The 12,627-nt window shown below is 40.7% G+C and overlaps 1 protein-coding gene across 1 annotated transcript in view; it reads right to left on the bottom strand.

Annotated features, from left to right (window-relative positions):
- Positions 1-12,627, bottom strand: part of Lama1 (laminin subunit alpha 1) — a 160,850-nt gene that overhangs the window by 69,070 nt on the left and 79,153 nt on the right. The window contains exons 20-25 of the mRNA XM_027942923.2: positions 8,345-8,472; positions 6,359-6,442; positions 5,381-5,592; positions 2,692-2,798; positions 2,197-2,377; positions 978-1,114 (exon numbers count right to left, since the gene is read on the bottom strand). Of these exons, the coding sequence (XP_027798724.2) occupies positions 978-1,114; positions 2,197-2,377; positions 2,692-2,798; positions 5,381-5,592; positions 6,359-6,442; positions 8,345-8,472 (849 nt within the window). The remainder of the gene's footprint in view (positions 1-977; positions 1,115-2,196; positions 2,378-2,691; positions 2,799-5,380; positions 5,593-6,358; positions 6,443-8,344; positions 8,473-12,627) is intronic.

Below are 12,627 nucleotides of genomic sequence, written 5' to 3' on the forward strand. Positions count from 1 at the left end.
AGACTAAAATTAACTAAAGAGGCAGATTTTATGTTATAAAATATACATTTAAAAATACATAAGATACACATATGCTATTCAATACACATATTTGGATTTTTAAAAAATATCTAATGTATGAAAATTATATAAATGAATTGATCTCTCTCACTAGTGCTCTATGGAGCCACTTTGCCATCTGCTAAAAGGCAAAAGGGACTGTATTGTAGGATTATTTGTGCATTTTTTTTTTTTTTTTTTTTGAGACAGGGTCTTGCTAAAAGTTAAGTAGGGCCTGGATAAACTGCTGAGGCTTTGAACTTGCAATCCTCCTGCCTCAGCCTCTGGAGTAGCTGGGATTACAGGCATGTGCCACCGTGCCTGGATTCCTTTGTGCATCTTAATGACACTTGCACACTAGGCCAAAACTGAACTGAAATTAAATCCGATAGGTTCCAAACAATCTAGCGAAGTTATTTTAGAGGTCAAGATATTTTCCCACTGTCAAAACCAAATTATCTCCAAATATAACCAAGGGAAGTTACTCATGGAAAACTAGAGCCCTCAAAGATTGGACATAATCCCCTAATAAACTGATTTATGACTTTCTCTTGGAAAATTGTATACATTGAAGAATATATTTAAAGGGCACTAAAAACATTTTGGAATTTTTTTTCTAGCCATCAATTTTACAATTGGGCTCTTGCAGAAAACTCCACATAAGGGATTTGAAGAGTGTTGCGTTCTCCAGGTTTATTCCAATAATCTGTGCTAAATCTTTCTTATTTATTTAAGACAGGTTTCATTATGTTACCCAGACTGGTCTTGAACTCCTGAACTCAAGAGATCTTCCCGTCTCAGCCTCTCAAGTAGCTGGGACAACATGAGCACAGCTGCACTGAGTTATTATATCAACCAAATAAATAAAAGAGATGGAACAAAACTTGCCATAGCCTAGGGACTCTCAGGTAAGAAAATGCAAATATGTCTGCACCCACCTGGCACCCATGCTCCGGGTCCAAACCCCAGTACCCTTCCTCGCATTTTTCACATTCCAGACCCCAAGTATGAGGAGGGCAGATGCACTTTCCAGATTCAGGGTCACAATTATTCTGAGTGTGAGCACAGTCACAGGCTGAAATAAAGACAAACATCATCACGGGTCTGGATGATCGATGGAATTAAAGGGGTGGGAGTTGATTTTACAAGTTATGTCCCTTTTATTAATAATCTGAATAATTCTTCTAGTTTCTAAAAGACCTCAAGATTTCAGAGACCTCTCCATGTCTCATGCAGGTTCCTCTAAGTCAGGAGATGCTTCTGGATGAAAGGTCAGGGGGACAGAGTAGGAAAAATGGAGAAAAGACTGAAAAAGACCTCAGTGGGTAGAAGAACAAATAGACCTAATGTAATTGAACATTTATTATGTGCCAAATTCCATGTCAAGGACTTCGTACACAATTATTATAAAAACGATTTGGTTTAGATGACAATTAGCCTCTCCAGTTTACAGATGAGGAAACTAAGGCTAAGGGAAATTAAATAATTCATCCAAGCTCACACAATTAGTAGGCAGCAGAGCCCAAACCGAACTTTTTTTTTTTTTTATTATTGGATTTTTCAAAACATTACAAAGCTCATGACATATCATCTTTCATACATTTGATTCAAGTGGGTTATGAACTCCCATTTTTACCCCAAATACCAACTGCAGAATCACATCGGCTACACATTCACATTTTTACATAATGCCATATTAGTGACTGTTGTATTCTGCTACCTTTCCTATCCCTTACTATCCCCCCTCCCCTCCCCTCCCATCTTCCCTCTCTACCTCATCTGTTGTTGTTCAATTCTCTCCCTTGTTCCCCCCCCCCTTTCCCCTCACAACCTCTTATATGTAATTTTGTGTAACATTGAGGGTCTCCTTCCATTTCCATACAATTTCCCTTCTCTCTCCCTTTCCCTCCCACCACTCGTCTCTGTTTAATGTTAATCTTTTCCTCATGCTCTTCCTCCCTGCTCTGTTCTTAGTTGCTCCAAACCGAACTTTAAGCTTATTTCTAGAGAGAGATCAGAAACAGAAAAAAAGAAGCATGAAAACCTGTATGTGTAAAGAAGAGAAAAAATAAAGAAATGCCACAAAAATTAGTCCAAAGTAAAGGAAGGTGCCAAGGAGTCACTGTAAAGTCTCAAACAAGAAACTCAAGAACTTACGTGTGCAGCCACCATCCTGGTAGGCATAGAAGCCATGTGAACACCTGTCGCACCTTTTCCCAGTCACACCTGGAATGCAGTAACACTGTCCTCCCTCTGTGCATTCGTCTGACACGGAGCCTGCCGTGCTGCAGTTACAGGGTAAGCAGCCAAGTCCTGTGTCCAGCCCATAATAGCCTGGCTACGTCACAAAAGGGGAAGAATCACACAAGCCAACACATGGTTTAGTAAGCCAATATACACGCTAGAAGGTTTTCCAAATCACACACAGGCTGCTCCATAGGATCATAAAGTATTCATGACTTGATTCCACTCCTCTGCACAGTGGGTACGTGCCCTCTAGATAGTGAGGTGCAGCACGGGCCAGCCATGCCTAGGGCTTGAGCTCTTTTCCAACTACCATGAATTCAATTTTCCTTTGAACCCAGGTCAAGGTGTCAATTACATATCACTGACCAATACTTGAATTGCATGCACTGAGCATTAACATCTTACCAGGCACTGGTCACACTGCTGTCCGATCACGTGGGGTTTGCAGTCACAGAGTCCAGTCTCAAGATGGCACACATCGGAAAGGGAACCTTTCTCATGGCAATCACAGGCTAACACATACACACACACATGACATATTAATGGTCATTTCTGGTTATAGTTATAGTCAGCTCCTTCAATGTCCAAAGGAAAAAATGTTAAACACTCAATGTACCCAATCGTGAAGCTAAACAAATGAACATATATAATGTATGCATGACAAGACATATGTATATTATAAGTATTATTCTGTGATTAATAAAATTTTAGCATTTTTTGGTAGAGTAAACCAAAACAGTTTTAGTGGAAAGAACTATCAGAAAAGAATATTCAAGCCATTCAGTAATAACAGATAATAATACTGAAGCTATTCAGATAATAATTAGCAAACTACTTTGAATGATCTCATGAGTTTGCCATGTAATTTTTGAACAAGGTGATAATATATGTCAGCAAATTTTTATTAAAACATGCAATAGAGACATCAATCAATTTAGCCATCTACCCTCATTGCAATCATACATATATGTAATATTTTAAAGCTCAGTTAAAGCAATCTAAATAGCATATATATTAATATGTTTCATAATTTAATGAAGCATTCTCTGTTGTAAAATCTTGAGTCATTTGTAGTTTCATGATAGAATTTCAGTTCTATCTGGTTACAGCATTAACATTTAGAGTTATGAATTCCCTCAGCTATTCAAAGTGATGGTATTTAACAGGTCCAAAAAATGTTTAATTTATATGTATAAGGCAAGCAGTAATATATATTTCATATTATTTAATTTTCATAGTATTTAATATGTTCCCTGACAAAAATATTCAAGGCACTGTTTATGAATGTTTGGCTCTGAAAATCTACATCTGTCCATATGACATAGGTCGAACATCCCTAATCTGAAAATCTGAAATGCTCCAAAATCCAAACATTTTTGAGCAACAGCATGATGCCACAAGTGGAAAATTCCACACCTGACCTCATATACTAAGTCACTGTCAAAAGACAGGCACACTAAAAGTGGTGCACAAAATTGCCTTCAGCCTGGGCACGTAAGGTGCATATGAAAAGTAAATGAATTTCATGTTTAAACTTGGGTCCCCTCCCCAGGACATTGTTGTTATGTGTATGCATATTCTGAAATCCAAATAAAAAATCATAATCTGAACAAATCTGGGCATGCATCTCAGATAAGGGACAATCAACCTGTGTCACAACCTAGGAAAAGTCAAGGAAAACTTGACGGGTAACTGAAAGCCCAGGCACAGTGTGAGGCAGCGTGCAGCAGCAGGGGGGAAGCACTGGAACTTGGGGATGGTCAGAGAAAGGCACTGGAATCGGCCTCCATAAGTGAAGACCAGTGCCTTGCTCACACAGAGGTGCCTCTCTCTGGCCCTCCATTTTCCCTGGTGTAAGTGGGCTAATATTGCAGCTTCTGTAGGAGCCCAGCAAAATGCTGGGACCCCACTCACTGCTTCCCTTCAGGGACCTTCTGCTGTGTCCCTGAATATTCCACTAACTTCTCAGCACACATTCATCTGTCTCCCACCAAATACAAGACACATGTGCACACACACCTTGCCTCTTACCTCTCACCTGAGGGGACATCTCCCAGCATCCCTATTGTCTTTCCTTCCCCTTAGCACATCTGTCCACCCAAACTCTTGCTTTGTGTCCTCCTGGCCCCTAGTCTGCTAAAGCTCTACTTCCTAAACTCTCTAGAGATGTCCCAGGTGCTAACTTCAGCGAGCAAATTTCAATCCTCATCTCACTGGATCTTTCTGCAGAATGTGACCCATTGAAGACTCTCTCCCTATAATTCCAATTAAAGTGGCCACACTGTTGAAGTGGGATGGGCCCAGGGCTGTGAAACATTTTCCATCTTTTAATGGATGCCTGTGAAATATTTTTTTCTGTATCACTAGCACCCTCTTGTGTCTCCATATTGCAATATCAGAGCAAGACAAGGATTTACATGAAATTATCAAAATTAATAACTGCCATTTGTATTCATTCACTCCTTAAAGACTGTGCCAAAGGGGAGGAAAAAACTTCCAAGGGCTTAATTGGTGCTAGAGCTAGGTCGACTCAGGTAAATGAAAAATCAACCTTCAGTGTGAGGTTCAACAAGATTCACAACTTCAAGGCTCCAAGCCTTGAATTCCAAGCAGAATTCAGCAAAGCAATCTGAGGGTCAGGTAGTTTATTTACAGACCACCAAGCTGTGCCAACATCATGTGTTAGCAATTTCAGGCTTAAGAGCCTCACTCTGTGTCTTGAAATTCCACCTGCTTCATGCAGCCCCATGGTCCTCCACATCCATGATTGCTTTGGACATCACCCTTCTTTCCTTTCAATTACTGCAAACAGAGCTGCACTCTGGAAAGCAATCCCTTCTCCTTGAATGGAAGGGTGCAAGCTTTCCAGGACACTGACCTTCATGGACAGCAACTAATCAAGCCAATGGAGAGAAGAGAGGGAAGAAATCGGTTGCCAGTCTATCGTTGTTCAACCAGAGACCCAGCATGAAAACATGCACCATTCAAGATAAGGTCACCTCATGGACCGATCCCTTTCTGACACATGTATGTAGATGGATAGGGATTCATAGGTGATAAATAATGACCCTGAACTCATAGCCCATGCACTCACCTTGGCAATTTTTGGCAGTCACAGCATCCCCATAGAACCCATCTGCACACCTTTCGCAGTGAGGGCCGTCGGTGTTTCCCACACACTTCAGGCATTCCCCGGTGACAGAGTCACAGTGGCCAGGCTCAGAGGGGTTGACATTACCATTGCAGTCACACAGTACACAGGATTCCCCGGGTACTGTTGGGTTTCCATAGTAACCATCGGCGCATCTGTATCCAAGATGAAAAACAGGATCAAATAAATGCAAGTACTCAAGACGCCACCCCACTCTTCAGAGACTTCCTGAATAGCTAATAAATCAGACTGGCTCTTTTCCCTGAGATTTACTGTGGAAAGAATGTGACTCCACATTCAGAAAGTTACAGATTGTCTTCACCCATGGTGACGAACGGGAGCACATCCAAAATGGGGCATAAATCCAGTGGGCGTGAACCATCTCCAGGGCCAACTCCAACCCACCAGGGCCAATGGGGATGTCACTCAGCTCTGGATGGTCTGAGCCAGAGTTGGGCACTCAGACTTACCCATGGGAAAAAACACTGGCATTCAGGACTCAGAAGACCAACTATTAAATCGAACCACCTAATGTCTTTACTATTATCTGGATATTCAAATATGGGGACTGTAAGTCCTGGCTCCTCGCTGTTTCTTATTGTTCTTGGTCTGAACTCAGATGAACTCCAGGAGGTGAAACACTGTCCTCTAAAAACTCCCAGCAAGTCTCAACATTCATGTTCTTAACAGATACACCGGGTTTTCTCTACGATTCTATGAAACAATTATTATATATGAAAACTCCAAAACCACACCTAACTACATATTTAAAAACAATCTGATCTTTAACACATTATGCACACAAAATAAATATGGAGAGTTATTGTGTGTCGATTAAAATTTTAAAAATAAAAGTTAAAAATAAGCACATAAAATTTACATTGAATTTAGAAAATAATGTTAGTGCTGGACACAGAGTACCTCTCACACCAAGCTCCTGAGTAACCCGGAGCACACTGGTCACAGATGACTTCGTCTCCTTCGAGAAGGCAGGTGGGACTGAAACTGTTAAAATGTTAGAAATGAATGCAATTTTCCAGTGGATGTTGCCAGTTAACAAATATTTACAATACTGATTTTTCACTACTTATGTCCTTACAAACTTTCAACATGTTCTCAGTCCTCAACCTAGAACTCAGGGCCTCTGCCACCCAGCCCACCCTGTGGGCCTCCTCTGTCCTCGTCCCATGTTCTGGGGAAAGGACACTTGCTGTTCCCTGCTCCTCTGTCCTTCAGCCTGCAAAGCACTTTCTTCTCCCCATCTCCCAACACAGCCACTGCTTCCTCCAGGAAGCCCGCTCAGATGTGCCTGGTACATGGGGTTCCCCTCTCTCTAAGGGTTCCCTGGCTGTGGACCTTCTGCCTCTGCAGAGCCCAGCCCAACACAAGGGCAGGAGATGGTCCATCAAACACAGCATTGCAGGAGGGTCCTCTGTCTCCACCAGGACCACCACTGCTGAGATCCCTTCAAAGCCTATTCCTGAGTCTAGGGGAGGCCTGTGTGGGGACAGTTTACAGTGGCCCACCACTTCTTTATGAGAGACCCCTGATGTTTAGGTATGGTTTAAGTGTGTCCCAAAGTTTCATGTTTTGAAAGCTTGATCCCCAGGATGGCCTTGAAGAGGTGGGACATAGTGGGAGTTGGTTAGGTAATTAGGAAACAACCCTTGGAAGAGATTAAGGCACTTCTCCTGGGACCTGAGTTAGTTTCTTGAGAGAAAGGAGTCTGACACCTGAATCACACTCCCCCCTCCCCCCTTTCTCTCTCTCTCTCTCTCTCTCTTTCTCTCTCTGACATACTATCTCACCATGTGGTCTCTCCCTGTCACATATATTCCTACAACTGTGATGCTGTCAAGTGCTTACCTGGAGCCAGTGTTAGGCCCTTGAATCTCCAGACCAGTAAGATAAATAAACCTCTTTTCTTTATAAGTTACCCAGCTTCATGTACTTTATCATATCAATAGAAAACAGTCTAATACAATATCTTTTTATACACTGGAGTTAAAAAAAAATCCCTGTGGGATTAGGAGTGGATGGAGGAAGAGTACTAATGAGTAAACAAGTGAGAGAGAAAGAAGATTTCAAACCATGGGCCTGCAGGATATACTACTCCATGCTGAATATGTCTACTTAACTTCCCCCTCTGCTTTCTGCTCAAGGCTCATTTGCAATTACTCAAACAGGATGCACATGTTCATGTTCACCCTTCCATGCCTTGGCACATTTGAGTCCTCCTGCCTAGAATGTTCTTCTGTGTTGCCTGTTTAATTTCTCTTCCATCAGGTCTGAGAGCAGCACTCCTCAGTCATCCCTGCACCTGCCCAGAAAGGCTCAGCACTGCTTTCCCTCTACCCTCTCACCCCCAGTCTTGTAGACAGGCCACTACTATAGTACTGACCACTCTTGACTCCCTGGGACCAGGAGCTATGGATGAATGGTTTGCTATTTAGAGCATCTACTGTGACACCCAGTACACAGCAGGAGCTTAATAAATGTTTGTTGAACTGATTCATTCATTTATTCAGACCCTCAGCCTCATATTTTCAAATTTTGATCATTATATTAAAAAAACCTAGGGACTACATTTGAATCATCTCAGACTCCCCTCTTACCTACTAGCCTAGGGTCGGCACAAGATGTATATTTGTAAGAAAAATAATGACCAATATAAGACCAAGAACAAAAAAAGTATGCATAGGTCCTTGCTATCACACACCTTTCCTGGTGTAACTCAATAAGTCAAACTTTCTTTGAAGAAGATAATTCATCCCTCCCTCTCTAGTCTGAATCAATTACTGCTAAGCAAGAGCCACACAAATTACACACAGTCTTGCTCTGAAGACATTATAACACATCTTAGTGGTCATGCCGGGCAGGACCTGCTAGTGGGTGCATGAAACTTACTTGTTGGAGGCTGTGGAGAGAGGGCAGGCACAGGGCTGGCAGTCCGCAGAAGTCCCATGGGAAGGCACCCCATAGAAGCCAGGCAGGCACTGCTCACAGTGGTCCCCAGTGGTGTTGTGGGCACATGCCTAGGACACACATGTGAAAGGGGGAATCAGCCCTGGTTTCCTAGGAGGATTTTCAGATTTATCTACAAATGGCCTGAAGTCCAAGTGAACAACAAAAGACAAAATGTAAAACAAGTTCCAGGAGGAAGGGTTCCCTGTTTTTTAATTGATTAATTTTTAAAAATGTAACTTCTACGAAGGAGGAACCTAAGTAAGAACTTCCCCTTGACCGTGTCAGAGTAACTGGTACCAAACTCCTCTACCTGAGGGAAACACCTAGAAAGTGGATCAAAATATATGGAACAACTGTTTTCTGGCACTCCAACAGCAAGCACAGGTCCATGATGCCTGGGGAAGGAGGCAAACCAGGGGACTCCCGAGACCTGGAGACACTTGTTAGGCAGAGGGAGCCCAGGCAGAGTCGGGAAATCTTGCTGAGTGGAGGGGGTGGGTGGAGGTCTTGGTTTGGAGGGGCTGGCCCAGGTGGGATTTGGGGAAGAATACTAGGGTTTTGCAGGGGAAAAAAACAGAGGAAAACAACATTGACCAAATTAAATGGTTATATTGTGCACATATCTGAATATGTAACAACAAATCCCACACCTGGAAATCTGCACACCAGACCCCTTTAAATAATGTTAAATACTAAGAGTTTTTATGTAGAATGGAACCTCAATTAGCCAAAGCAACACAGAGGAGCTGTAAGAGGAAAAAATTCAGAACACAGAACTGAGGGACATCAGAATTCTGACCGGTCAGTGAGGGGAGACCCTGTGAAATACCCAGACCATTGGAGAGCCTAAAAGAAACCTGCCGCAGAGAAAAAGCTATCAAAATCCTCCATAAAAAAAGCTTAGAACAAACCTTGAAACCTCCAAGGTGACCTGCTATCATTTCACTGCTGGTCAAAACAAACTCCCACATTCTTAAAAAGAAAGCAAAAAAATCCAGAAACTCAGCAACATACCAATATTCATTAAACAACATGCATCATGCAATTAAAAAAAAAGACTGGATACCCACTGGCCACATCTGGGCATGTTTAGAATCCATGAGTCCAGAAAGATGACAAGCAGATGAATGAGTGACCACATGCAGACAGGGGAGGTTCTTGTTAGCAACAGGCTGCTGCATGCCCCTGAGCAGGATGGCAGAGGAGCTTAATTTAAGGGTCATCCTTGTGCAAATATGATTGTATAAGTACTGGTTAGGCAAGGATGGATCAGTGGACTACTAAATATAAGGGGGAATTCTGATGAGGAACAGTAGTTTTGCATGCCCTTCATTCCTCAAAAGACTAGGAATGAAATCACCATATGGCCACCTGTACCCCTCCTGGGTATTTATCCTAAAGAATTAAAGTTAGTGTGCTGCAGTGATACATGCATACCCGTGTTTATAGCAGCACAATTCACAAGAGCTGAACTACAGAACTAGCCTAGGTATCTGTCAATTGATGAATGAATAAAGAAAATGTGGTGTATGTGTGTGTGTATGCATGTCTATATATATATATATATGTGTGTGTGTGTGTGGTGTATGCATGTCTATATATATATACATATATACATACATATATATGTAATATATATATATATATATACATATATATGTAATATATATATATATATATATATATATATATAATGGATTTTTATTCAGTCACAAAGAAAAATGAAATTATATCATTTGCAGGAAAATGGATAGAACTTAAGAGCATTATGTTAAGTGAAATAAAGCCCAAGTCAGAAAGCAAGGGTTGTATGTTTTCTCCCATACATGGAAGCTAGAGAGGGAAAAGGGAAAGAAAGGGGTGGGGGAATCTCATGAAAACTGAAGAGAAATCCGAAGAGTTGAGAAAAGGCACCAGGAGGAGGGAGGAGGGAAGGGAAAGGGGAAATACTGGGCAACAATATTGACCAAATTAAACTGTTATATTGTGCACATATCTGAATATGTAACAACAAATCCCACCATTAAGTACAAATATAATGCATCAATAAAAATATGGAAAAGTGACTCCCTCAGACAGCTTACTAATTGCAAAAGGAATGAATAGTAGAATTAGTACCACCCGTGAGGGGAAGACAGACACGGTGAGCTTCCCCACAGGTTGTTCTGAGAAAGACACCACAGTAGACAAGCATTCTTTGACTGAAATGCCTAACTCTAGTCATGAGAAAAGAACAAAAGAACCCAAAATGAAGGATGTTCTGTTTTTCAAATTGTGGATTGTATTCTTCATAGTGCGAGTGTCATAAAGACAAGTAAAAGCTGTGGGAATATTCCAGATTAAAGGATCCTAAAGAAATATGGCAATAAAATGCAATATACAGCCCCAGATGGAGGCTGATTCAGGAGCTCAGAATGGGAGGGGAAAATTCTGCTGTCCAGGGAAGTATTGGGTCCATGGGCAGAAATGAAAAATGAATGGCAGATTAGAAAAAGGAGAGTCATCAGTGCTCAATTTACTTACATTGATAAATGTAACATGATCATATAAGAGAATATTCTTATTCTCAGGACATGCACACTGAAATACTTAGAGATAAATGGCCACAGGAAACTTTCTCCCAAGAGTTTAGAAAAAAATATCACAACTAGATAAGATGGATAAATAGACTTATTAAACAAATAAGGGACATATTAGTAATAGAGGAATTTGAGTAAACGGTAGGTATTCCAAGTACTATTCTTATTCTTACAACTTTGGGGGTAAATTTAAAGTTATTTCCAAATATAAGATTTTGACAAAATCTTTGAGCTAAAATATACTAGAAGCACTAATCCATAATCAGGACAAAAATGAGTCATTAGAAATATACCCAGAAATTGCAAAGTTGAGGGAATCTACAGGCATTTCAAGAGCTAACTTGAGGACAATGTGTTGATTTTAATAAGCCATGAACAAAAAGACAAATAAGACACAATCTCACTCATGTGTGGATGCTAAAAATGTTGACCTCATAAAAGAGTACAAGAGTGGTCATGAGAGACCAGGAAGAGGAGAAAAGATAGAAAGTGGTTAGGTAATGAAATTAGGCCAGAGGAATTATTTTTGGTGTTTTATAGCACAGTAGCATACTTGTAGTCTATGATATATTTCAAAATAACTTGAGGAGTCCAAAGTTTTCCAGTACATAAAAATGTATCAAATTAGCATACAGTATGCCATAAATATATAGTAATATTATGGTAAACAATTTTAAAGTTATAAACATTTTCAAAGATTTAAAGGGAAACAAACACAGGAAGAAAGAAAGGCAAGACAGGAAATAGGACCCAATAGAACTTTCCAAACTGAGAAAAGACCATAACCTAAATGAAAGATTGAATGATTAGACAGTGCACAGGAAAAGAACCAGTCATCTGAAGACAGCAACAGAAACTCCAACCCTCCGTGGGAAATAACCTGAAAGGACCCAGCCTCAGTCATCATGGAGCAGCATCATGTGCAATGGGATCATCAGTGGGAGGGCAGGACAGAGGGAGCAGAAAAGATATTTAGTCTCTTTTTTTAAAATCTGATAATACAAACCCACAAATTCTAGAAGCTCAACAACCTGCAAGAAGAAAAAGGGTTAGAAACCTCATCAAGGCACACAGTCCAATGGTTCAAAACCAGGGAAGAAGAGAAAATCTTAAAGGTAGGCAGGGGGAAAAGCAAAGACAGAACAACACACTGCCTGACATACAAAGGAATGAACAGTAACTTCTCATTTGAGACAAGACAGGCCAAAGCCAACAGAACAACTTCAGAATACCCAAAGACAAATCTGCAAAAACAAATTTCAAAATTGAAAGATGTTTAAAAGCCTTTTCCAAACAAACAAAAGAGATTTTTGTCAGCAAGCACACCTGATTAGAAAAATGATAAAAACAGTTCCTCAGGCTGCGGAAAGATGATAAAAGGTTGGGTTACTCCTTATCCAAAAATACTTGTGACCAGAGTGTTTTGGATTTTTTATTTTTTCGGATTTGGGGTCTGCATAAACATAATGCATTTGCATAAGTATAGTGAGGTATCTCTGAGATGGATCCAAGTCCAAACACAAAACGGATTTGTTTCATATACACATAGCTTAGAGGTAAGTTTATAAAATCTTTTTAATAACTTTGAGCATGAAAGTTTGTTTCATGGTGTGGAATGTTCCACTTGGGGACAGGAGGTGTACA

This window comes from Marmota flaviventris, chromosome 16, assembly GCF_047511675.1.
Source record: "Marmota flaviventris isolate mMarFla1 chromosome 16, mMarFla1.hap1, whole genome shotgun sequence".
Taxonomy (NCBI): Eukaryota; Metazoa; Chordata; class Mammalia; order Rodentia; family Sciuridae; genus Marmota; species Marmota flaviventris.